Genomic DNA, 26,453 nt, shown 5'->3' with positions numbered 1-26,453 from the left:
CACTAAACACAAGTTCGCGTACTGCTTTCTTTCTTGCCGCGATCTTCTCGTTGTCTTATGCCTCCTCGACTAGTCCCATTCGTCGAAATTATAATCAGACCCAAAGGCAATAAACGATCCCGGTCTTTAACCTGCCCATCCCCAGAACCTAGTACAGCACCTCTACCAAGTCCAAGTCGGACGTCTCACAAAAGAAGAAAAGATGAGCAACTTGCTGAGCGTCTCTGCGACGATGTAAGCCTCACTTTTTGAAACAAGAATCCACGGCTGACTCACTTACAGGAAGTGCAGTCGGATCCTGCTTCTCGTACATTGTCTCCAACAGTATCGACGTTCGATGATGATGTACGAATTCGAAAACTATTGTTTCATTGAAGCTGTACTCAAACTTACCCGCAGGCTCCTCCAGCTCTTCTAAATTCACCGACCGTCTCTGAGTTTGACAGACTCTCGCCAGGCATTACGGGCATCGATGAGGATGAAGAGACTGGCAGTAAGCGAAGTCGTGTTTCAAGTTCCCCTCATAACTACGGAGGACGAACGGTGGAGCAGGAGGCAGGTAACCACTCCAACCTATCAAGGCTATTTGTCTTTCACTGATGCTGCTCCAGAAACCTACCAGTATGAAGTTGAAGAGGACGAAATAGAGGAGGATGGAACCATCTACGTTCTAGGAGAAACACCTGCAGGGGGCGACGATGATGACATCCCTGTTCGGTTACTTACTGACTTTACCATCTACGACCTCTCGACGCGCGAAGTCGTTTGTGTCGGAGAACTTCAACAGCTCGGGTTCACCAAAAGGCAATATGGGGCCTCCGGGAAAATTAAGCCGTGGTTTATACACGATGGCGGTGACATCTCAGATGAAGATGGTGATGAGTTTGATGAAGATCTTGCCGATGGGGAGGATGTTCTACCCGCAGACCAAACCAAGTTGACAAAGATAATAGAATTTAATGTCTATGACCTCTCCGAAAGGCGAGGAAATATTGACTCGTAGGTTTTTGGCATTCTGATTCCTCACTCGCTCATGTCTTCTTGTTCAATAATAGCAAAATATACATCCGTACATCATATGCCTGGTATATTCTTGGCTTTCCTTCCGCAACATACGAGGACTTTTTTACTCCTTTTTGGATACGCCACCAACTTGTGTATCGTTTGGCGTCAGAAGCCAGGAAACATATTCATATGACGTACCAGTCTTTCATTGATACTCTTGGCGGTGTTTACACTTTGGACAAACATCTGCCTAGTGCCAGCGACCTTCTTGGTCGAGATCTCACACAGAGTGATCTCGAATTGCCAGATATTGTACGTGCTCTTTTTCTATGCAGGGTTCTACTCTTGATTGGTCTTTCTTTTCAGAAAGCATACATTATTGCTATACTCTTGGAACTTCAGGCAGATTTTCAGATTACTCGTGTCCCTTTGATCCGCTCCATTCTTGATGGTGCTGTGGAGGATGTGGGGCTCTCCCCCACGAAAAAATCGAGGCGGAGAGTCATGACAAAGAATCGCAACCAGGAGAATGAAGTTTTGAAGCACCGAGAGACAACATTCCTAACACCCATTGTCAGTCAAATTGCCCAGCATCTGTTTGATGGGTCATTGGTGGCATCGGATCCTATAGAAGAAATGGAGGTTGATAATCAATCACTGAAGGTACACAAGACCCACCATGAGAATCCTCTGAAGATAGTGTGGGGTCAGGCCTTGGGTCAGAATGTAGAGTTTTTTGAAAACATTACTGTGGATGGTGTTCGGTATCAGGTATATTTTCTTAGTTTTCTTTACATTTTATGCTTATCTCTTATTAAGGTTGGTGATGTTGTGATGGTACAACCAGAGGGTGGGGAGAGAGCAAAACATTCATCAAGTCAGTCTACAGTTAACCAATATGGACAAAACTGGTGGTATGTCCACGTTTTTTGTTAGTTTCTCAGTTTTTTAGGCTCCACATCATAGGTTTTGTTACATAACTCATTTCTTTGAACATCAAAGCCAAAAGGGAAGAACAAAAATGTTTCATGGACAGTGGTTTGTTCATGGATCAGAAACAGTTCTCCAAGAAACTGCCCATTCCAGAGCTCTATTCTTATTGAATTCCTGCGACAGCAACCCTATCAATGCCATATACCAAAAATGCAATTTCAGGTTTCTTGAGCTTGGGGAACAAGAACCTTTTGATGATTTTGCAGTTGATGCAAATGATTTTCATTGCAGGTAGGCCCTTTAGACATTATCCTCTTAGATTAGATTATTGATAATTTTGCTCCAGCTATCTGTATGATGACGACCATGCAAAATTCACCCACATACCATCTGACTTCCTTGATAATTCACATCAGTCTGAACCATGCTTCTCCTGCCACGAGAAGCAAAAAGAGAAGAATCAGCAAAAGCTTTATCTCTTGGAGAATGGGTTTACCCAGCATGGGGTCAACTATCATATCCATGATTTCACTTATATTCGACCTCATGGCAATGTCAGAGTGCTAAATATTGCCCAGATCACCAATACCAAAAAGGATGGGGATGATCTGAGGGTCTCAGTCCAATATTTGGGAAGATACAAGGATGATGAGGTGTGTTTTTCTACCTTTTGAGTCTTCACTTCTCACAAAAAATCCAGCGCCATTTATACATGACAAATAAGAAAGAACAAATCTCTTCAGATATGCTTGAAGGAGTTTGTTATCTGCAATATCTGACAAATGTGGAAGCCATCGAATGTTGGGTGTCACATGATGATCACTTTTATTTGAATCAAGAACAGGATGACCATGGAAACCTTTCTTTACTTAACCCAGGAAAGTTCAGATTCTGTCAAATCTGTCAAGATGGTCAGAAGCAAGTTATCAAAGATGGCAAGGGCTTTTCCCAACAAAATAGCAAATTGATTGGAATGGAGCTATTTTCTGGTAAGCTCTCAGCTTGTATGTTCATCAAATATTCACTCATTTTGCTTCAATTTTTTCAGGTGCTGGTGGTTTAGGCTTGGGGATAGACATGTCTGGGTTTGTTGAAACCAAATATGCTGTTGAATTTTCACCTTCAGCTGCCAAGACCTACAAGTGCAGGGAGACATATTTTTTGTGCATCTTTTATGCTTATCTTTTTACCAGAACAAACAATCCTGATGTACTGGTTTATAACCAAGATTCAAGCACTCTTCTCCAGCAAGCATTAGCAAAGGATAATGGCAAAAATCCTCCTCCGTTACTCTCAAAGGATGGAAAAACCCATTGCCCAGAGATGCCACAAAAAGGTTGTCAAGTTGACTTTATTTTTGGAGGTCAGTATGAGCTGTGGTCTGAGTCCATGTATCCTCTTGTCAATTCCATTTGCAGGCCCTCCATGTCAGTCATTCAGTTTGGCAAATCATCATCGTGTGAGCATGAAGTTTTGCATCTTTTACTTGGCTTATTTTCTGTTTATTTCTTTAGAAGAAGAACGATATCCGGTACTTGTTAGTCCATCAAATGTTGTTTAAATTCTGACCCTGGACCAGATCCACGCTCCCATGTAGCATGCTCAGCTATGTGGAGTATTATAACCCTGATTATTTTCTTCTTGAGAATGTCAGAGGGTTGTTAAGCCACACACTTCAAGATGGCCGAACAAATACAGTTGTGCAGGCAGGTATGGTCAAATTCATCTGTCGGACATCACTTGCTTTGGGGTCAGTCATTTTTTATTTTTAAATTGACATGTTTCTGATGATCCATGCTCCAGTTACCAAATTCACTACAAGTTGCTTCAAGCATCTCATTATGGTACTCCACAGGGTCGATCTCGTGTAATTTTCTGGGGTGCCAAACAAGGATTAGTCCTTCCTCAATTCCCATTACCTTCCCATGCATTTGAAGGTAGATTGGCGTGTCCCTCACTTCCAACTGGAGGCCATATACCTCCTCCGAGCAGAAGCAAAATCTCAGGTGATTACCATCAATACGCTCCATTGAAGCCAATATTGGTGGATGATGCAATCGGAGACTTGGTACGTCTGCTACCCTACGTCCATTTATCTCAATCTCACCATTTTTTTGTAACATCAGCCACCCTTTGAATGGTTCGTCATCACCAAACTCTGTAGTGTTCTCTGGCTTAGCATGATTATGAAGGACCAACCCTCATCAGGTGATACCGAGAACCAGCTCCCAAAAGGATAAACGGAGATCACTGAAGACGCCTATCCCTCAATTCGATGCTGTCTTGCTTCAGGGAAACAAAGGCACCATATTCAGTAATCCTGGCTTTCCCGAGGGTGTTCCATATATGTCTGGTCCTCAGAATCGATATCAGAAGTGGCTACGTCAAGGAATGGTAGACGAAGAATCAGACACTGAAAGTGAGGTGCAAGACCACTTTACTAGCCGGTTCAGTGCTTTTTTGATTGAAGCGTATGTAGGCTTTCCTTTATTCGCTCTTTGGGGTTCAAGACGTATGCTGGATATAGGTCTGTCACGGTACCACTGCGCCCCTACGCTGACCATAAAGGTATGCATATATTCTCTTCTTACTCGGATTCAAATACCAAGATATCCTACACGCAAGCCCTACCAACCGAACTACAGCCAACGTATGCGATGGCTGGACGAAAGCAATGGAAGCATTGTAAGTAATTGACGCAACTTTGTGGATGGACTTTTTACAAGGATGTTCTAGCATTTTATGGAAGAATGGATGGGGATGGTCAATTCAAATGCACCATGACGAGGGCGTCTCCAAACTTAAAGAATAGCTGGCTTCTTCATCCACATCAAAAGCGGATGATCAGCATTCGTGAATGCGCCCGGTCGCAAGGCTTTCCAGATGGTTTCATCTTCGAGTCCTCCAATGAACATCCTCAAAGGGTCGTTGCTGATGTATGTGTTGAGAAGGCTTCCCAACTCATATAAAGCACTGACATACCTGGACAGAAAATGCGACAAATTGGCAATGCTGTTGCTGTGCCATTTGCCCTGGCACTGGGGAAAGAGCTCGGCACATCTCTAATCCAGCAGTGGAAGGAAAAGCAGAGGGTAGGCAGCATTTCCTTGTAATTTCGATTCCGCGCGGCAAGGCAGATCCTGCTTCATGTACAGAAAGCTGTCACATTACTTCACAGTATGAGTACAGAGTTGTTGTCATTGTTCATGATCCTTTGCTAGAATTTCCTCCACTCGTTTAACCTTGCCCTCGTTTCCTTCGCCTGGTGGGATGTGGCGGTCGATACGTGTGCCAATACGTATGTCTGTAGCGACACGGGGAGCGCCAGTTGCGTGAACAGCAGCATGACAATCATGAATTGCCTGCGACACCTGAGTCCAAGGCCCCTCTGTTACGATACTTGAAGTCAGATAAACGTTGAGAGGCACTGCATGTCTACGATGCTCACCGAGATTTGTCCCATATCCACTGAAGAAAATGTTGGGGCTTAAATTAGCAAGGTGAAGGGGACGCAGGGGTGCTTACTGCATCTGCATAGAGATAATCAACGAAGGCTGGATAGTTGGTAGGTGAAGATGCTCGCCTTGTATTTTAGCCCAGACTTTGCGAGTATCCTCTGACATTCTGCGACCTCCTCTGCAACGGAAACACTTGCAGTACCGATTGGAATCAGACAAAAATCTGTAGAGGGGTAAGGGTTATATGGGTGAAGAAGAAGAAAATGAAGAGGAGCTTGCCCGCAACGGCGTAGAGATCGTCCATGATTGTTAAATTTGTGATTTGTGACTTGCGTCCATCATGCCCGCTACTGTGGTCCACTCTCGACTATCATCCAGAATTTCCGCCTTTGAGTCTCTTGCCGCAGCCTCATCGTCCTCACCGTCGTTCTCCCCGTCCGCCAAACCCCCATTTACCTCACCTCCCAGGCGTGGCCGTGAGACCCTCCTCGAGACGCCACTCTCGCCCACTACGGCAGCTGCACTACCTCCTGTCGTCGCTTTCACCCCACCACGACCTACAACGAAATTATCTCCTTCACCCTCTCCCCCCAATCTTGGCCGAAAGACATCGTTAATTGACTTGAAGGACTGGGTAGTCGATGAAGACTTAACCAACGGACACATCCAGTCTACCCGTACACCTACACAAAAGCTTTTCAATGGTAAAGACAACGGGAAAAGATTTTCAGAGTTGAGCGACGCGAACCATGGGCCCTTGATAAGCCTCAATTCTCCTCCCCGTCCGAATCCAAGGCCCAAGCCACCTGCTCTCTCATCTCCCAACAGGAAAGCTCCACCCCTTCCTCCTCGAAAGCCTTCGTACACATCTCTCAAGTCATTCGCATCTTCATCTTCGCTGCAATCCAATTCGCCGCCTTCAACTTTTCTCTATCCTCCACGCCGGAATGACTCCCTCACCGTTGATCATCCCCATATATATCCACCGACCAGCCTCGATCAAGATTCCCGCTCAAGAAGTAACGCAGGCCATGCTCAAGCCTCCTCCATATCCTCCTTTCATTCCGTGTCACTCTCCTCTGACACTGACCCCAGCACGCCTGGCTCCGTTGCCAACTTCATTGCAACATTCCCTGTAGATCAAGATCACAGGTCTTCTACGACAAATAGTGCTCGTGAGACCGACTCTATCAGCTTGACGGAATCATATGAGGACATCTCCGCATCCTCCCTAGCAAGTCCTGCGACGGAAAAAATGATCATCTTGGACTGGGAGAAAGCAATGGCAAAGCAAAAGCCTGTCCCGCCCAAGCTCCCACAACGACCTTCCTCCACAACTTCAAACAAATCGACTGTAGCATCACCCTTACCACACCCGCCGCCACTCTCGTCTTCGAGTTCTCACTCTACTCCCAGCTCCCCGTCGGTTAGACCGTCATCCTTGTCATCCAATCCCATTACCACGTACGCAGTCCGACGGAACGCTCCGCCTCCGCCTCCCTCCCGCGCTTCTGATCGTTCTTCTATCCAGAGTGTTGTCACATCTTACAGCACTGCATCTAGCTCCCAGTCTCGCGGTACCTCGTCAGTCGTCAACTTGAAACTCAAACGACCTACTCCTGTTCCTCCCGGAGCGCGAAAAAGGTATGAGATGGTCTTCAATGGTAATGTTTTACAGAAACGGATTGCCGACCGTCAAAAACGAGAAGAGAAGCCGTCACTGTTGAGTCCAACTGAGGCAAGAGGCAGACGGGCGGCAGGTTGGCGAGGCTTGTCTGTAGACCTGATCACAAACGATGATCCACTTGCTCAGCAATCTGGACAAGACCCAGACAAGAGAGATGATTGGGCAGATGTCGCCATTGGCAGCGATGAAAAGCTGGATGGTGTGATCGTACAAATGATTTGGAGTCGGTCGGGCTTGGATAGAACACGGTTGTCTGAATTTTGGTGAGACGATTTCTTCCCCTTCCGGCTCCTTTCTGGCTAACAACGTCAGGAATGAATGTGACCCCAAGGGTGAAGGATTTTTGGATCTTGATTGCTTTGTGAAAGGCATGTGGCGGATCGATGAAGAACTACGACGCACGCAAACACAGGCTTTGAAGTCAACAAGCAATGTTAGTTTGAGCTCATTGAAATCCAGGCGATCACAAGCCGGTCCGCGGACTCAAAAGCCCAAAGACATTCTACGATAGTAGTACCATACACCTTGCATTGCATTTGTTGTGAACGAACTACCATTCTACACACAACCGAACTACGTTTTCGTAGCGGAGTAAGTCGTCATTGTGTAAGGAATGATGTTACTGGACTTGAATTCTATGAAATGACCCCTTTTGGTCCATCCGTTCTTCCATAAATCTGTGCTAAAAGGCCAAGAACACCACCGTCCTCTAAACCATCCTCATCCTCGTCACCACCATCTCCGTAGGGTTTGACTTGCTTCCCTCCATCAACATATGACCCACCTAGGCCACTGCCAAGGCTCCCATCTTCGGCGACATCTTCGAGAGGTATATTTGACCCCTTGCCTGAATGACTTGTCGTTGTCATCCTTACGCTTCCCTGTGAGTCCCCGAGAACGGTCGTTTGAGCTGTTGATAATCCGTCAAACACAGACGATGCGGAAGGGCCAGGCGCCAAGGTGGAAGGGCCCACATAGCTTGATCCAGGTGCCCTTCTCCTTGTCACCGCCGCATGCTGACTTCGTCGCAAAGCACGATCATAGTCCTGTCCTTCATTCGCCGGTGGGATATCCGCCTTGCGTTCGCCACCGAAATGGACCGTCCCACTTAACTCGGTGGTGCCCCCAGCATAATAGGGGTGTCGACGCCGTCCAAGAGCGTACGGAAGGTGTCCGCTCAAGTCAGTGATCCTGCTCAGATAGAGTGACCCCGACGGATCAGTGGGGTTCCAGGCAGGATTAGCAGCCTACGTGATAAGTTCAGTAAATTTACGGAATGTAAAAGCAAAATGTACCTTGAAATTTAGGAAGCTCTTCTCCATTTTTCCCTCATTGGAGACCATCCTTTCGTCGTTAGGCCTCGTTGGAGCACCGAACTGTTTGTCAGGTCAGGCGTAATTATATCATTATTCGACGACCGACTTGCCTTGACGTTCCCGTGGCGTTCGAAGTTGAATTCTGCAAAGCTGCAAACATAGCCTCGTCCGTCAACATGGACGGAGAATTCCCGGAAAAAGTCGATGATTGCCGGCGCACATGCAGGAAGGGAGAACCAGAGTACAAATGGCGTCAGGATTACGGAGAGAAGCTCCTGTACGAAAATTAAAACTTTCATAGCAAACAACTCCCCAAATTCTTGATGAACCTTTGTGAAGAGTAAGAATGATGGCAGGAGATAGCAAGTATAGACTTACCTTTTTGCTGTGGAGCTGACCATCCCATTCGTCTGGCATATAGTGGGTATACGTAATGACTTCTTTCATCAACAGTTCGGGATCAAAAACCCGATTGTCTTCTGGAACCATACCTCTTGCGACGGTAAGTATTGCTCCAAAAACTCCAAGGTAAAAGAAGACCGTTCTATGAGGAGTAATCTCGAAATTGAGGAAAAGGTCAGGATCTAAGATAGTGGCAAGGAAGAGTACAGCAGCGAAGGAGCCCGCGATGAATGCGACGAAACTAAGCGATGATGTCAGTTAAGGAAATGCTCAAGACGAAAAGGCAACTTTACCGCATAATGAGCGTCATTTTCTCATTGGGAAATTGGCCAATGTACATGCTGGCCAAAGGGTAACTTTCATCCAGTCGCCTGGTGAAGAAATGAGGCAATTCGTTAAACTCGCGAAATTTCCACTGCGCAAAGGAGGTGTAACGACGCCCCCCTATCGACGAAGGATCCTTGTGATATTGCTAGACATAAGCGAAAGGCACGGTAAGAATCGGAAGTCATGATTCTACTAGAAATGCTCACCTCAAAATATCTAAAGAAGGAATACATCAAAAGATAGGGAACAATGAACGGTGCAAACATTGCATTTAAAATGCCCATGAATATGAACCGTCTCCTCAAGCTAAACTCTTCTCAGGATCGACCCGAAAAGAGAAGAAGAAAAAACTGACCCTTCAATTAGAGCAACTCGATTCTTTGATTTCAAAAACACCTTCCTGACTTTTCCATGCTGATCAAAGAGGTATTCCATGAGACAAAAACGAAGATTCCACTCCAGTGCCTGGGTCAACACTTTGCCTTTGCCCTCCTCTTCAGTCAAGAATTTCTTGAAAATGTAAGGCAAAGGTGTCCGAAGATCAAGTAGTTCTTTGTTGAAAAGAGCAATGAGGTAGTTTTCTTGCCGCATGATTCTGTTTGCGATATCGTGGGCATCCAACTTCGCCGTTGTTGTGTCATCATGGTTTCGAGAGCCTTTTGAAGAAATTGCAGTTAGAGGATTTTCTTCGCGGATGAGACCGATTCTTCGAACGATCTCCGACCAAGATATTGTTTGTATGTCGGCCTGGAGGAAGACACTAGTGAGCTGAAATGCCTAGGACTTGCCTAACCACGTTACACTCACGTCGGGTATCTTCAACAAATAGGTGTAGAAATTGTACATGTCCACCAAGCGTGAAATGCCCATGACGAATGAGATTATTTGCCAAACATAAAATGCGGTGAACAACAGAAAAAATAGGAGAGTAAATCCTGAAAATCTAATGATGTATGTGAGCATCTCGAAAAACTTGGGGGGAAGAGACTAACTTGGATACACATCGTTCTACAATTACGTCGGAAAGCTGGGTGGACTTTTGGTGTTGTAATCGTGAATAGTTGATGCAACCGAGGAGGAACGTTGAAAAGCCGATAACAAAACCGACGGTCCTGAAAACACAAAATTGGAATTAACGTTATAATACTGGTGTATGGTGACTTACAATAGGTTGAGTCCCCTGGCCAAAGCAATGCTGTATATCCCCTTTCCTTCATAGTAAGCGTACACCTCTTGTAGAAATGCGTCGAGGTTGTATACATTGACCCAATTCCACAAGGCTCGTTCATAATTGTCGAGCCCGCGCACTAAGGGTCTCGAACGCGAGGAAACATTGCTTGAAGTTTCGCTAAATTGTGGTAGAGACTGTGCTGTTGGGTCTGCGGCCGCCTTTCTATCCACCTCGGAAAGCCTTGAGGGGGGCGACACAGGAGGATGCAATGATTTTGGAAGAGTGGACGGTGGCACTGCTCTTCCAGCCACAGAGTGTAACGGCTGAGTTCTCCTTACCCCAAAGCTGGAATCATGGTCCCGAGTTCTTGAAGGTTTAGATGTTGTAGCTCGTGGTGTGGTGGTCTCGACCTTAAAACTATGCGGAACTTCGTCGTCGTCAGAGCCTCGGTCGTGTATTGGATCTTCCCCATGGATGTTGGGATGGAGAACACGGAGTTCGGACGCTCCACCGTCCCACGCGACCCGTCGCTTTCCCCGCGCCTTGGCAGACCTTGCTACGCGACTTCGACCAGCCTCCAAGTCATCCTCCTCACCGTTGCTCCCTGCTTCGTTTTCCTGTTCCTCGAGAGGCTGATCGGCTCGTGTATAACCCTGGTACGTTCTACTCGTCGAATTGAGGACGTTCATGAAAGTATGTGGCATCGAGACATGACTTATAATTGCTCTAACCCCGGGTGTAATAACGATTTCCTGTAACAGCCGCGTCACACTCACTCAACACTCACTACTGCTGAACCAAGCTGTAGTCGGACTGAACTGTTCTTATATGGTACTTCTGAGATACATGTTACATTCTAAGCAAACATTTATTTGAGCCCTTTATTGCCCCAGGGCAACCCCCATAACGCCCACAGCATTCAAAACGGCCTTGATACCAGACGCCGTTATGTCGGTGTCGGTGGCCACCCCCCATGCACTCCGTTTCTTACTCCCTTCTACCTCGTACAGCAGTTCCACGTACGACGCCGCAACCACCTCCGTACCTTCGCCAACTGAGTGTTCTGAGTATTCTCGGATACTCAGCTCGCCCTTGATAAGCTGGTGCACAGCAGCAAGGGCTGCGGACAAAGGACCGTTCCCTTCCCCCGTGAGCTTTACCTTCTTGCCCGCGATTGTCAAGTCTCCGATAAACTGACGTCGATTTCTGTCATCGGCATGTACAAGTTTGAAATTTCCCAATTCAATCGGGACATCATCAGAACCAAATCCGTATGTCTGTCGGAAGAGGTCTGTTAGGGCTTGTAAAGATATTTCACCTCCAGCATCCCTGGCAGATCGTTGGACCACCTCGAAGAAGGATGATTGAAGGCGCCTGGGAAGTTCAAGCCCAAGCGAGTTCACGATCGCACTCGCGATGTCCGCTTGACCGGATTGCCCATTAAACCCGACACTTAGCTTCAGTTCCGGCAAGGCCTGATCTCCTATGGCACCATTGACAGCACTGAGCAACGCGCGTAGACCAGAACTAGCGATGTCTGAGTCGAGGCCAACACCCCACCAGGACTGTGAGGATTTACGGTCACCATCAGGGACAACTTCGACGTAGGACGCAGCTTTGGCATCCTTGCCTTCCCCGACCGAATGTTCGATGTAATCACGGATAGTGTAATCGATATCCAGGTGGGTGCGGAGCGCATCCAGCAGAGCTGAAAGTGGCCCATTTCCATCACCTCTAATCACACGATATACTCCATCAACAGAGAGGGTGCCATCGAAGCGACGACGCTCATCGGGAGCGTCATCGCCAGAAAACTCTGCTGGGTCATCGCCACGCTCTGTTGAAATTCTAAAGTTACGCAAGACCAATCGACCTGCATACTTTGATCCGCCAAATTTGTAAGTCCTTCGGAACGCCGTTGTTATGTCGTCGACTGTCATCTCGCGTGCTTCCTTGTCCGCGATCGCTTGGACAACCTGGTAGAACAAAACTTGCATTTTGCGGGGCAAGTCGAGATGCAAATGCTGCTTGATGAGGAATGCGATTCCGCCCTTGCCTGATTGCGAATTAACCCGAATGACGGCTTCATAATCTTGTCCAAGATCAGCTGGGTCAATAGGGAGGTAAGGGATATTCCAGTATTGAGGCTCCCCTTGCGCTGCAGCCTGAGCATGCCGGATCTTTTGGACCTCAAACCCTTTCTTGATAGCATCCTGATGCGAACCCGAGAAGGCGGTGAAGACGAGCTCTCCAGCATATGGGTGGCGGGGGTGAACAGGAAGGTCATTACACTGCGTTACAACGTCGATGACGCTTTGAATGTCACTAAAGTCGAGGCCGGGATTAATTCCCTGAGAATAGAAATTAAGGGCAAGGTTCACGAGATCGACATTGCCAGTGCGCTCCCCATTGCCGAAGAAACAACCCTCGATGCGATCACCTCCAGCCAACATCCCTAATTCAGCGGACGCGATTGCGGTCCCTTGCGAAATTGTAAGACCAGAATAATCAAATCGTGTAACATTCAAGAATACGCACCTCTGTCATTGTGGGGGTGCAAGCTGATAATAATTTTCTCCCGCTCCGAAATATTACGGCAGAAATTCTCGATCTACAAGAAAATCTTCACAACATGTTGAAGTCCAGTCGAACGAGGACGTACTTGGTCTGCATAATGATTTGGCGGGGCGATCTCAACTGTGGAGGGGAGGTTGAAGATAATTCGATCATCTCCTGTGCCAGCCTTCCCCCATGCGGCCTTGACGGCCTCGCAAACTTCCAAGGCGTACTCCGGTTCAGTTTGGGTGAACGTTTCCGGGCTGTACTCATATTTGAAAACCGTTCCGTACTTGGCTGTGCATTCCTCCGTCAATTGACGAACGATTTTGGTGTGTTCGACCGCCAACTTGATTGTTTGTTCCTTCGAACTACGGAATACAACCTCACGGAAAGTGGGCGATGTCGCATTATACATGTGGAGGATAGCATGCTTCGCGCCGGCCACAGAATCGATGGTACGGCGAATCAAGTCCTCACGAGCAGGAGTCAAGACCTAGCTCAACTTAAGTTGAATAGATAGGAAGAGGGCGGGAGGTCTGACCTGAATCCAAACATCATCTGGGACTTCATTGTTTTCGATGAGTCCACGAACAAATTGAAAGTCGGTTTCGCTCGCGGCAGGGTATGCCACTTCGATTTGCTTAACCCCGCACTTTACGAGTTGTCTGAAGAAAGTAGTCTTCTGTTCGACAGTCATGGGGTTTGCCAAAGCTTGATTTCCATCCCTGAGGTCTGTGGATAGCCAGATGGGAACATTGGTCAAAGAATTCGAAGGCCATTGACGGTCGTTGAGGACCAAAGGTGTGTACGGCTTGTACTTTTGAGAAGGATTTGCTCTGTAAAATGAATGAGGCAGAGGGATGACTGAAATAAAGGGCGACTAACAGCATGGGCATGGTCTGTGTTCAAGAAAACCAAGAACCATGGTAGGATGGTGAAAATTATAAGCGCATGTGATCTTATGAGTCAATGATTATTAGATTAGATCCAGATCTTCAGAGTAGTAATTTCTTACAACTACCATGACCTCCACTCTCATCCTACCCACAAACCAGACTCCTTTTCCCTACGCTGCCTGTGCCATAGCCGCGTACACTGGAAGTGCAGCTATCGTGTTCGATGACGGGGCTTCGGGCCTTACTCTAAAGTCCGATGCTTCGAATCTCAGCGACGAAGCTGCCATTGTCCAGGTCCTAGCAACCCAAGGCGGTCTTGCAGAGGATAGCGAAAAGGTACGTGCACATCTTTCCTGTCAAATTAGCTTACTTATTTTTTTAATTGGCAACAGTCACAAGCCTTCTTCGCTCAGGCCAAATCTGTGCTCACCCTATCCGCTATCGCAGATATTATTCTCGCTTTAGACTCACTAGACGACCACCTTGCCTTCCGCACGTTCCTTGTTGGACACAACATCTCGGCTGCTGACTGGATAGTATGGGGCTCGCTGAAGGGTATTTGATTTATTTCGTTTTTATCTTGCTGTTGTTTGAGCAAACTCCTGCTTCAAGCAAACGTCAAAGCAGTTGGACTCTTGAAAAACAGCAATCATTTTCATGCCCTTCGGTGGTTTTCTCATCTTGAGTCTTTGAAATCCACGCAAACTGTCCTTTCCGACCTCAACAACGCTAAAGCTCACAAACTCCGGTCAAACAAGACGGCGGCCGGTTTTGCATTAGGACTTCAAGGCGCCATAGAAGGGCATGTAGTCACTCGCTTCCCGCCTGAACCCAGTGGCTACCTGCACATCGGTCATGCAAAGGCTGCCATTTTAAATCAATATTTCGCTAAAATGTACCACGGAAAGTTAATTGTTCGATTCGATGACACCAATCCCTCAAAAGAACGGGTGAGCAGCCGTGATCTTATATTTCCGAATTGCATTGACCCATTGGTAGACCGAGTTTGAAGACACCATCCTTGAGGACTTACAGTTGATGGGTATTGACGGAGACGTGGTAACCCATACTTCAGATTATTTTGATCAGTTATACGAACTCGCGGTCAAATTGATAAGTTCGGGCCAAGCTTACGCTGACGACACCGAAAAAGAACAGGCAGGTGATCACATTAACTAATCTGCTCATTCACTTATATGATATGCATACTCCTAGATGCAACGTGAACGCTTTGACGGCATTGCGTCAAAGCATCGTGATGACAGCGTCCACGATAATTTAGCTCGCTTCGAAGAAATGAAAGCTGGTACAACGGAGGGTGTACGGTGGTGTATCCGCGCCAAAATCAGCGTCGACAACCCGAACAAAGCGCTCCGCGATCCAGTGATCTACAGGTGTAACCTCTTGCCACACCATCGTACGGGGTGCGTTAAAGTTTTTGTTTTGTTTCAGAATGTATGCCTAAACCTGACCCACAGGGATAAATGGAAAATTTATCCAACATATGATTTCGCTTGCCCTATTGTTGATTCAACAGAAGGCGTCACGCACGCTCTCAGGACAAATGAGTACAGAGACAGAAACCCTCAATATCAATGGATGATCGACGCCCTGAATCTCCGACAGGTCAACATCTGGGACTTTAGGTAATACTGCGCAATTTCGCTTCTCTTCGACATTAGCTTATGCCGATTACAGCCGGCTGAATTTTGTCTACACCCTCCTCTCCAAACGCAAGCTCCATTGGTTTGTTGATAATAAGCATGTCAGCGGTTGGGATGATCCACGATTCCCTACCGTTCGCGGTAAGTTTCTCATATCTGAATTCAGAGAATTGTCTCAAGGGAATCAAATTTAGGCATACGGCGTCGTGGTATGACGGTCGAGGCCCTCACGCAGTTTATGCTTTCGCAAGGTCCATCTCAAGCAGTCGTTTCGCTTGAATGGGACTCCATCTGGACGCTGAACAAGAAAATCATTGATCCCATTGCCCCTCGCCACTGGGCCATCGTAAAAAAAAACAGGTGCGCGTTTTATTTCCATTTGTGGTGCTGTGTGCTGAAAGATAGCGGCATAGTGTTCCAGTCACCATTCAAGGGGGACCGCAGACATCGGAAGTCAAATCGATCCCAAAGCACAAGAAGAATGCCGATGTTGGGGTCAAGAAGACCACTTATTCTTCAAGTATCTTCGTTGAACAGGAAGATGCAGTTTCTTTCGAAGATCAGGAGGAGGTAACTGTTGAAATCATCAGGAATGCGATGACGTCTAAGCCAGCCCTTAGATAACACTTATGGACTGGGGGAATGCAATTGTTCGGTCCAAGGTGGTGGACACATCGGGACTCGTGACATCCATTGAAATGGAGCTCAACCTCGAAGGCGATTTCCGGAAAACGAGGAAAAAGATCACTTGGCTTGCCAGTCCTACCCAGAACCATCCACTTCCAACGGTGTCGCTTGTCGACTTCGATTACATTATCACTAAAAAGAAACTCGAAGAAAACGACGACGTCGCGGATTTTGTGACACCAGTGAGCGAATTCAAGGAGGAGGCCTATGCGGACGCCAACACGCTCGAACTGGCTAAGGGCGAGATCATGCAATTTGAAAGAAAGGGATATTACGTCTTTGATCAGTCAGTGAACGGAGTATTGGAATTCTTTAAAATTCCGGATGGAAAGGCAGCTGGAATTGCGAGTAAGGCTAACATTGTTGCGGCAACACCACCAGTTGTCGTCACCACCCCAGCGAAGCCCTCTTCCGAATCAAAGATGTACCGCATGGAGATGATTTATGGAGATGATGCGATACCCGAGGTGGAGACAAGGATGTATAAGATGCAGAGCGTATACCATACGTAGCTTAGCATCATTATGAACGTGCGAAAATACAAACGAGTTCCCATTCACCAAAGTTCCTGGCGCTTTCCTTGACGCTCAACTTACCATGGGCGCTTGCTGGGCTGACGAGTGCCTCAATGAAGCGAAATTCAAATGTTCTGGCTGCAAGACTGCTTGGTACTGGCAAGTTACTTTTCCCCACCTCAATTTTCATGCCTCACAATTTTGAATTGGCAGCCGACCTGAGTGTCAACATGCCGCATGGGCGACACACAAGAAAGAATGCAAGATCAATCGGATGATATACGATATGGAGCAAAAGAATGAAAAGGAAACTGCTCAAAAGCCCATCGAGAAACCTCGTACAACTCACTGCACAGGATGCAACGTCAAGTACTCCAGAGATTATGGATCTGACCAAATCTGCCCTGATTGTGGTTACACAACTTGCGAGAGTTGCTCTTGCCATAACTCGCGAGGTAGGTCGGCGAACAGACGTCTTACTGACCGCTGACGCACAATAGGATCTTGCTATTGCCCCAATTCGAACTTTGGTTATTCATACTGTGAACGTGGTACGTACCATTACTTTAACCAATTGCTGAATTAGTCCGTCCTGAATAATCAATATCAGAGCCGCAGTGGTATCATATGAGTTCGCGCACTGGTCGGATGTACAAGGGGGATTACCATCCCACTGATGTCTATGGCGTGGATCTGAAGGATCATATGGAAATATTTGAAGATGAGGCTAGGGAGTGCAATAATTGCGGAAAAGTCGTGAGATGCCTCAAGAAGGAGGTGGTGAGCTAGGTCACTTGACTACAACTACGTATTTTTTGTCCAGATCTCTTTTGTGCTGAATGGGTGTGTGCCACAAGCATTGGGTCAAGAAGCCTTCGATTTGATCTTTTGAACAGGACTCTCACTCTGGATTGTACCGTCAAACAAGGATGCATCCACATTCAAGCGCATCATGACTTTGCGGCAGGAGCAGCCTCACTCGCCAACTTCCTATCCTCAATTTGCACCACATATCACATTGGGCTCGTTCTCCCATCTCAGATTGTCCGAAATACGAGCCTCCATCCCTGTATCCCAACCTCCCCTCCAGATCAGATTTGACGACATCCAAGTCGGATCGCACTACTTTAGATCGGTTTATATCTCAATCAAACTCACCCCCGAGCTAATCGTTTTGCACGATGAAGTCCATTCATCGCTCGGCGTTGAGCCTCGAACTCCCGCATATCCACATCTCTCCTTGTGTTACATCGATGACAAGGATGCAGAGGAAGGAGAGCGGGAGAAATTCGCGAGAGATACCCACGACTCTGGCTACATCAGATACGAGCCTTCGGATGGTAGCTTGAGTATATGTTCTAGTTCATCCAGTGAGGAGGATTGGATTACTGAATTCACTTCTTCCGAAATATGGATAGCGCAATGTGATGGACCTGTAGCGGAATGGTCAGTGATAGAGAAGATACCTCTTCTTACATGAACTATCGGGCTTGGGGGAGCAAATCGGAGGTTTTTATAATGCTATAGTGAATAGCTACAAACGAAATTGTGTGGTCATTTAGAGTTGCTTTCGAGATACAAAGTTCAGAAAGTAGAGTCAGGTCACCACGCTCACTGAATTTTCAGATGGTGCCTTTTTTAGACTAACCCAACTTCCACCACCATCGTCCCCTTCAGTGTCGGGCTCTGAGTTTGTTTCAAACACACTCGCAGATTCAGCGTTATCGTCAGATAAATGGGGATCTCCCGTGTCCTGGGGTTTAACCTCAGGCACCGACGTATTAACGGTCGGCCGTTGGAAGGGTTGCGCAGGCAAAAGACGGTTTCGAATTGAGATGAGGAAATGTGGAAGGCTTAAAAGACCATCGAGGAGGAGAGAGGGCAGATGGGAGGCCATGCGATATGTATATGCTAAAAGGGTGTCATTTATTGTCCATGCAGCTTGTTGGATAACGTACCACCTGCACCAACAGAGAAGTTCTCGCCACGAATCCAATTCCGCACCCGTCCGAGTCCAATCTCAAAGCCCAATAAAGTTGGGCCAAAACGGCCACCACTTACCACTCCTACGATACTGGACACAAAGATGGAGAGGTCCGCAGGTTTACGCAACGGGACGCCATATCGGTTTCTATTCTTGAACGAAGACTTTACTACCTCCCACTGTGTCCTCGGACGAGACGTCTCCTGCAAAATAGATGCAAAAGCAGGCCCGTAAGTTATTTTTTCGGAAGCAGTCCAGTGTTCCATCGATTTGTACACGCCTTCTGGGGATGGAGGACTTGAGAATGTGCCAATATTGAAAGCGCCAACGTCAACGACAACCACTTTGATGTTCTTCATAGATTCGGTTTTGTCTGTCATTGCTGAAATACTGATCTCTCTTCGGAGAATTTCGATTCCTCTCAAAGTGCTGGCGGCACTCATGGCCTGAACAGAAGCAAATGGCAGCCCGACACGTGCATCGATGGTAGGTAGGCAGACAATAATCGTTTTCTTGCCATTGTCACGGCTGCGAGCCGATACTGTGCGGAGGAGAGGCAGAAGGGCCTGGATAGTCTGCAACGGAGTGATGTTTGTCGCGGTGAGGTAGGGCAGATAAGCATCACGCAATGAGATGTGTTCAAAGGGAGCGTGGATAGGTTGTGTGGTGGTGGAAAGCGTGAGGAGAGAAATGACGGAGTGAATGTATGGGAGGGTCGAGGGTAATGAATAGGGGTCCCCAGCAGACGTAATGGGAAACCGGCGGGATAGGGTAGACGAAAGAGAGCGAAGAAATACTGGAACGCTTTCTGGCTACATTTGAAGATGAGATATGGCCGCTCGGGGAATAAGTAAAATAGCCCTACCTCGTGAGGGTCAAGCACAAGTGCCTTGACATAGCCCTTGCATTGGTGCTCAAGCGTCTCGACACCTTCAACGGTGGCCACACTGGCAATGACTATGAAGCCTTTCCGCTCAAGATCGAGGATAAGAGGTAAGGCATAGGGCGAATCGCCGCCAAGAATCACTAGGAGATGGTAAGATAAGGAAGTATGGAGGTGTAAAGACGTACCGACAACCTGCTTCCGCTCCGACGTTGAGACATTTTTGTGGTTGTACCTACGTCCGACCCTCGTAGATGCTGTACTGTGATATCCAGCCAAAAAGCCAGCACCTAGGACGCCGAGAACAAGGCCAGACGCCTTCCATGGATGGTTACCGACCCATTCCAATGAACGAGTAATACAAGAGGAAGGCACAGGCTCTGGCACGAGTGGAGGAGGAGGGGGAACTTGAAAGTCTCCTAGAGTAGGAACATGGACATCAGGAAAGGCAGGCATGCCAGGACCATAACGCGAGATGTCGACCCAGAGACGATTGACTGCCTCGTGAACGTTGGGCAAGCCATTAGTAACAACAGAGAGAGATGAGAAGAAATATTCTTCAACAGCATCCAAGTATTCTTCAATCGCTTCCACACTAGCCATCGTGGTGATACAAAACAAAAGGCAGATGAGACACGGAGAAAAACAACTTTCGACACCAGCAGGATTTGAACCTGGCGCACACAGATTTCTAATCTGTCGCTGTAACCACTTAGCTATAGCGCCCTTGTATCTTTGATTGGATAATCTCTCCATATTATGCTCTACAGTCATCCACCTGCTAATGATACACCCAAAATGAGAAATTAGTTTCAACAGATTTGAGCACAACCTTTCTCTACAAAAACTACATGAAAATCTCAGATGAATGCCCTTCTACAACCATACCAAATTTCAGAGTGTTTGACCCACACTTCACAGAGAAAAACTAAGATTATGGGTGTATCATTGAGTGGTTTGACTGTATTTGGCTATTTCTGAAAAACAGTCCATTTTGTATGATCCACAGCTTTGCTGATTATGCCTCAATTGCATCCAAATTATGTACAGTGGTAGATATGAGTTTGTACTACTTATTACAACTTGTTTCATAAAAATTGGTCTAGTATTGAGCAAGATATCTGCTAGTCAAAAGTGTATCAAACAGGGGTGGTGTATCATTAAGGGGTGGATGACTGTACCCCTACCTTGGGGATTAATCTAATGAGAAACCCCCTTTCCGCTAGAAACCCAGGGGTCTCTCGTCGTCGGTTTGAAACCCCCCCTCCATCCTCTGTCAAATGTTGTTTGACTATGTTTTTAGAAACCTATGTCGGAGATTGTTTGAGTACTTGCCGAGCACCTGCCGTCTGCCCAACAGTAACAACATTGCCTCGTATCACCCCTTCCTACCCTCAACGCTTCAAGTCCATCCTTCTGTTGTGTAAGCACTGACCATGTAACCTCAATTATAATACCCACCGCTGGGGTCCTCTCCACTAACGGCCTCGTGTGGCCTCGTAGAGGACGCAGGCCATCGCTTGACACTTGCCATGCACATCAGAGTCATGGTGCAGCCTGAACGCAGAAGGCCGTGTCTCTTGCCTGTCTAGTCAGTGCATTCCAACTAAGATTACAGAGGGTGACAGCTGCCCTACATGGAGGAGCTGGGATTCCTGCACGAAATGCAGGTATGTTGCCAGGAAGGCCACACATGCTCAGCCTGCCCACTAGTCCCTCGCTCTCGGCATTTCAGAGTACAGCACATACCTGTAATTATAATTATCATAGGCAAATAATACACACTCTCAGCTTGAGCACCAGTCGGGTTATGTGCTGCTATATACAAATTCACTTCCGTCTTGGCAGTGAGTGAGCCGCGCGTCGGACATCAAATATCTTGATTGTTGGCTATTGACAACACCCCAGGTTTCTGCCCAACCAATTCAGAAACCACAGGGTTTCACGTGGAAAGCAGGGTTTCTGGATAGATTTATCCCTACCTTGGGCATATACAAAGACACAGCTTTCCGACTCCAACAGAACATGTTGGAGTGGATTACAAGATATGGTTTTTTTCTTGGAACAGATTCCTAATGTGATACGGAGTTGAGGATACACGCAGGCACATCTTACGTAATCGCGTAGTTATATTGTTCGTACATTCTTGATGACCATTAGACATAATACCATCACCATCTTGCTAACAAGCTTGCATGATACGTGTCCTGTGTCCACTGCTGGTAAGACCAAAGGGCGAGCTCCCTACATAATGCTCCCTCCTCCACAGGATACGAGAGCCCTCCTCTGGGTTAACGAGGGTCCGCCTAGGACTTCTAGGCAACCCTAGGAGACGAGCGCGACCACAACAGTCGCGTTCTCTCCTATTACTTCTATTCATCATTCTACACTACAACATTCTACTATGGTACTATGAGACTTCACGCGCACGAAGTCCCCGCACGCACTGAGGCTTCACATTGGTGGGGGCACCGCGGACTTCACATTCGATGTTGAAGTCTCGCCTCGGGAGAATTCGGAAGCGGTACTCCGATCACGCCATTGTAAGTGTGACACGTTACATACCGCCTCCATCGACTCCCTCGTGTACCAACCATTACCTATTCCCTACTCGTTGCTGAGCGCAGTTCTTCCTGCGTTCGCGCGAGGATGTCCAGGAGCGCTGCTACAGCGTTCACGGCTATTCGACTCCCTTCGGCTATCCAGATCCTCTGGATTACCGTAGTCGTTTAGCCCCTGTGAGATCTTTCACCCGACACCTTCACCCGTTCAGTCTACCCCTCTCCCAACCGACTCATTCCGACTTAGCTATGCCACAAGTCTTTCGGATGAAGGATCTCCCTCGATCAGCGTACCAACGAGCCGGCAAGAAATTTGCAATCGATTAAGGGGCCACTCGCGTATTTAAGAGATGACACAGTAGTTCCGTCTCTCTCAGCTACACTACCATGGCTACCCCATCCCAATCCAATGCCGATCTCGTTGACTCCACCGACAAACCCAAAACTACCGGCCGCTCAACTAGAGCAGCCTCCAAAAACCTTCAGCTTGCGGAAGAGAGCACTAAAGGTGCTAGCACCTCAGCTGTTCCTCCTGCGAAGGGAAAAGCGACGGCCACGTCACCGATCGTTGAAGAGAGCGCTAAGGGTGCTAGCACCCCAGCGGTTCCTTCCGTGAAAGGTAAATTGGCGGTTACATCGCAAACCAAACCTATCAAGCCTGGGGCATCCTCACAGAAAGCCCCAGCTCTAATCCCTCTTCCTCAGTCGGGTGTCAGCGCGCCGCAAGGCAGCGTTGTACTGATTATGATCAACCCTCCTGGTCCGAACCTCACGATGCTGCAGGAGACAGGTCAAATCCTCTCGGATGCACCTTCCCTTACGTACTTAACTATGATTTCGAGCATCTCTACGCTAGGCCACAAGAGCCCTAGGGGATCCCAACGTATCTTCGAAGGGATCCCGACCTATGAGGACGTCTTAATCTATGACGAACCCCTCTCTATTTCCTTAGCTCGTTACCATCCTCGTTTCAACCCCGCTGTAGATGATGACCCACTGATCTTCTTCGGCGGCATCGACGGGAAGCTCCCTGGGAAATCCCTGGAGGATTCTCAAGGAATTCGTGACCTCTTATGGCGATGGTCAGCGCCTCACGTCCAGGGATTATGGGTTAACCTCCCTACGATGATCGACAGCTTTCCTCAAGTTCGCTTAACCCCGGAATACATCCATGAACTCACAGTGGACTCAGTGAAATACTACTCGGTACCTTCTGTTCTACTGGAGGAAATAGCTCAACTCTACTTAGCTATGTACCAAATCCTTCATGCCTTCCAGACTCTTTTGGGAGAAGGCGACTGTCAACTCTTCGCTTTCGACCCAGAATGGAAGATGCTACATTTGTTAGCCTGGCACACCAACAAGAAAGATATCCTGCTTACCTTTGTAGTATTACAACGACGTTGCCAAGTCTGTAATTCGCACATTAAGGAATACTTCAATGCCATGAGGAAGATTTTCCTGCAATCTGACGAACAACAATCGGTCAGCACGTTGTACTCAACTAGGCCATCCGTCCGTTCCCGATTTGGCCAGGACGAAGCCCACGAAGAAGTAGGGAAACTCCTTCTACGATCAGACTACGAAGCTGAGGTCCCAGCCGCGTATCGCGATGGAGTCAGTCGTCTAACGGAAGCTGCCGTAGCAGCCGCTAATAGGATGAATGAGAGAGTACCTACGGTTTTTTATAAAGACCCTCGTGCTCGCGTCGACAACACGCCCCCTACCGGAGCGGTTGTTGCTGCACGTTCAGCGAGCAACGCTAGTTACAAGGTCAGAGCGCTAGATCAAGTGTTCGCTAAATTACCTACATCAAGGGATCTCTACGCCACCTCCCAGTCCAATCGAGCCTTCTCACTGCTCGCACCTTCGATTGCTCCTACCACTCAATACGCTCCATCAGCGGTTCCGACGATCGCCACTCAAAGCGTCAAAGTACCGATGCCAGCCTCCATTTCGGTTGTCGCTCATAGGCGTCATGCCATCTCCACTATGCCTGGCTTGGGTAAAATAGAATTGCCAGCAGGTGACGCTCCCGCTGCAGCGCCAGTGGTAAACACGGGCGTTGAGCAGGGTTCCCAAGCCGTAGCGAAGCCCACGCCAACCGTGTGGTTCGCCAGCCGGCAAACGCCTCCCCATTTAGCTACTACAGCACCTGAACAACCACCAGCTCCAGCCAGCAGCGCGCCTTCGCGTTGGACCAGCTATCAGTTCAAAGATAATCGCCCGATACCATCGCCCAGCGATGATGATCTGAGGTCCCCTAGTGACCCTCCCTCAGGAGGAGGTCCACCTGATGACGACCCGGGCAACAACGGTCCAGGCGGCGGTGGTCCTAATGGCGGCAGCGGCGGTCCCAATGGCGGGCCTCCTGGAGGCCCTCCTGGCGGTCCTCCCAGAGGAAGCGGAGATCCTTCTCCTGGTAACCCCTCTGGATGGACGGGGTACTCACCCTTCCCTTACTCGGATGAGTGGCAGCTGAATCATAAGCTCAACTCATCTGTCGTGCCCGCCTGGGATGGTCATGGCTCCACGGCTATTGACTATATCAGTTCTATGTCATTCCTGGCTAGAATGAGTGACAAAATGAAGGAAGGTGTAGCCGCCATGGCCCCGTATAAGTGGTCAGGCCATGCGAAGAGCTGGTGGGAATGTCTTCCATTAACGGACCAAACGTACTTTCGTCAAGACTGGGAACACATGATGATCGGTCTTCATGTCCAGTTCCTCGACCTACGTTGGTCGCGTGAAAGGCTTTACGAGTTCGAAGCCATGTTCTTCCATCAAAAAGGGCATACCACCGAAGATCCCATCGACTTCATACAACGTAGAGTCCGTCACCATATGTTCCTTCACCCTGACGATCAGGACGGTCCAGGTGCGGTTGACCGCATTTTGCGTAACCAACCCATCGAATGGGAAAAGGACCTCAATGACGTGAATTGCCCTTCCATCTTCGCGCTACAAAGTGCGGCCAGTCGTTTGGCCACCAGTCTCATTAATGACTGGCAAAGCAGCGAGATTCGCGCTCGAAATACAGCAGTAGGCCAAGGAGACAAGCCCTCTGTTCCGGGCAAGGGACGTTATGGGCGAACAGCACATAACGTTTCTTTAGATCCTCCTACTGGACCTCCAGCCCTAATTCATGACGAAGGCAGTGACTCGAGCACGGACGAGAGCGCCGAAGCTTTTGCAGCGACTTTCCGTAAGCGCAACGAGAAGGGTAGCGCGGCCAGTTCATCAAAGTGGCCGAGGGGCAAAGTCATGAACGGCGTATCCTTCCCAAGGGATGATAGTGTTAAGAGTGCTAAGCCCCCTACCAACGGCGCTTGCTTCATTTGCGATAGTCCTTACCACTATGCCAGAGACTGTAGTCACTACGGAAAGTGGGATGGTCTCCGTAACGCCAATTTGATAGACGTAGATTTAGATCACGAACTGGAGGCCGCTCACGACAGAGAGTACTTAGCTATGATTGTTGAAACACAGGCTGAGGCCTCTTCTTCCACTTATATCGCTGGACTGAGTAAGACCTCGAAGGAAGCGTTCTGCATGAGCGCTGAACTTACTGGAGCAAAAGCGTTACACGCCAAGAAAACATTCATGACGGATAACCGAAACATTCGTTGACGAATGGCAAATGAGTCCAAAGGCAAGGAAAAGGCTGATTCCCCAACTGAAGAAACAATTGTTAAACAGCTATCGAGAGCTAAGCGTCGCCTAAGGGATAGCGCTAAACCCCCTCCTTATTCCTCTAGCACTAACACACCCCCTCTCTATACGGATGACCCTGGTGAAATCTTTGTGGCGCCCAAGGGTCACTCCTTTCCCGAAGGATTAGGCTCCCTAGGCACGCGAGCTCTTCATGCTCGAGCCTTCATCGCCTCAACAAAGGGAGAAGTCGTGCAAGCTCGTTTAGACTCAGGCGCTGATATCACGCTGATGTCTGAGGACTTTTGGTCTTCCATCCCTGGGCTTCCTAAGCCTAAAGATGGATTGCGAATGCGACTCTACCATCTTACGGGGTCTGCTAAAGTGTTAGGTTACATACGAACCACGCTGTTTATGCCCACGGAGACAGGAACATTCGTCAGTTTTGATCTAGAAGCTTACGTGGTCCGCAACATGCGAGTTCCATTGCTACTAGGCGAAGACTTCCAAACGACGTACGAATTAGGCGTGACCCGGTACGCTACGGGTCATTGTGATGTACACGTCGGGCGGACGGGACAAATAATCAAGGCATCTTCAGCCCAGCGAGTAGACCTTGGATTCGAAATCAGACAGGCGCATACGACGCAGTCGTTTGTCCGAGCCAAGGCCGCTCGGCGAGCCAAATGGTTGAAACCCGTTCAGGGGGACCCTCCAGTTCTTGCAGACGAGGACGCCATTATTCAACCCCGTG

General features: G+C 48.1%; 8 protein-coding genes across 8 annotated transcripts; 5 read left to right on the top strand and 3 right to left on the bottom strand.

The window, feature by feature from the left end:
* Positions 1-57: 57 nt before the first annotated feature.
* On the top strand, positions 58-5,051 carry LACBIDRAFT_306082 (C5-DNA-methyltransferase; the record flags this gene model as incomplete). Its single annotated transcript, XM_001875400.1, has 21 exons — positions 58-234; positions 283-345; positions 400-559; positions 612-999; positions 1,056-1,317; positions 1,372-1,776; positions 1,825-1,919; positions 1,972-2,229; positions 2,285-2,591; positions 2,639-2,927; positions 2,987-3,301; positions 3,357-3,397; positions 3,453-3,469; positions 3,518-3,688; positions 3,742-4,006; positions 4,065-4,078; positions 4,131-4,409; positions 4,466-4,506; positions 4,564-4,623; positions 4,675-4,874; positions 4,929-5,051. The coding sequence occupies 21 exons, from the start codon at positions 58-60 to the stop codon at positions 5,049-5,051; spliced, it is 3,930 nt and encodes a 1,309-aa protein (XP_001875435.1).
* Positions 5,052-5,135: 84 nt separating this feature from the next.
* On the bottom strand, positions 5,136-5,700 carry LACBIDRAFT_306081 (uncharacterized protein; the record flags this gene model as incomplete). Its single annotated transcript, XM_001874866.1, has 5 exons — positions 5,136-5,326; positions 5,387-5,406; positions 5,464-5,468; positions 5,522-5,619; positions 5,676-5,700. 5 exons carry the CDS (start codon positions 5,698-5,700, stop codon positions 5,136-5,138), a joined length of 339 nt encoding a protein of 112 aa, XP_001874901.1.
* Positions 5,701-5,736: 36 nt separating this feature from the next.
* LACBIDRAFT_306080 (uncharacterized protein) lies at positions 5,737-7,594 on the top strand (the record flags this gene model as incomplete). Its single annotated transcript, XM_001875399.1, has 2 exons — positions 5,737-7,346; positions 7,396-7,594. The coding sequence occupies 2 exons, from the start codon at positions 5,737-5,739 to the stop codon at positions 7,592-7,594; spliced, it is 1,809 nt and encodes a 602-aa protein (XP_001875434.1).
* Positions 7,595-11,180: 3,586 nt separating this feature from the next.
* Positions 11,181-13,687, bottom strand: LACBIDRAFT_244298 (uncharacterized protein; the record flags this gene model as incomplete). The annotated part of the gene is made up of 6 exons (XM_001874865.1): positions 11,181-11,353; positions 11,711-11,756; positions 11,940-12,781; positions 12,838-12,910; positions 12,962-13,351; positions 13,400-13,687. Coding segments are annotated over 6 exons (1,812 nt in total), but the record flags the coding sequence as incomplete, so codon positions are not given.
* Positions 13,688-16,702: 3,015 nt separating this feature from the next.
* On the top strand, positions 16,703-17,409 carry LACBIDRAFT_306076 (uncharacterized protein; the record flags this gene model as incomplete). Its single annotated transcript, XM_001875398.1, has 4 exons — positions 16,703-16,779; positions 16,834-17,075; positions 17,121-17,171; positions 17,231-17,409. 4 exons carry the CDS (start codon positions 16,703-16,705, stop codon positions 17,407-17,409), a joined length of 549 nt encoding a protein of 182 aa, XP_001875433.1.
* Positions 17,410-17,572: 163 nt separating this feature from the next.
* On the top strand, positions 17,573-18,100 carry LACBIDRAFT_306075 (uncharacterized protein; the record flags this gene model as incomplete). Its single annotated transcript, XM_001875397.1, has 1 exon — positions 17,573-18,100. One exon carries the CDS (start codon positions 17,573-17,575, stop codon positions 18,098-18,100), a length of 528 nt encoding a protein of 175 aa, XP_001875432.1.
* Positions 18,101-18,217: 117 nt separating this feature from the next.
* On the bottom strand, positions 18,218-20,090 carry LACBIDRAFT_306074 (uncharacterized protein; the record flags this gene model as incomplete). Its single annotated transcript, XM_001874864.1, has 4 exons — positions 18,218-18,531; positions 18,579-19,416; positions 19,470-19,630; positions 19,676-20,090. 4 exons carry the CDS (start codon positions 20,088-20,090, stop codon positions 18,218-18,220), a joined length of 1,728 nt encoding a protein of 575 aa, XP_001874899.1.
* A 2,345-nt stretch (positions 20,091-22,435) lies between these two features.
* LACBIDRAFT_306073 (uncharacterized protein) lies at positions 22,436-25,678 on the top strand (the record flags this gene model as incomplete). The annotated part of the gene is made up of 1 exon (XM_001875396.1): positions 22,436-25,678. One exon carries the CDS (start codon positions 22,436-22,438, stop codon positions 25,676-25,678), a length of 3,243 nt encoding a protein of 1,080 aa, XP_001875431.1.
* Between the last annotated feature and the right edge of the window lie 775 nt (positions 25,679-26,453).

Source organism: Laccaria bicolor, genomic scaffold, assembly GCF_000143565.1.
Source record: "Laccaria bicolor S238N-H82 LACBIscaffold_2 genomic scaffold, whole genome shotgun sequence".
NCBI classification, from domain to species: Eukaryota; Fungi; Basidiomycota; class Agaricomycetes; order Agaricales; family Hydnangiaceae; genus Laccaria; species Laccaria bicolor.
This window is presented reverse-complemented; position numbering and strand designations above follow the sequence as displayed.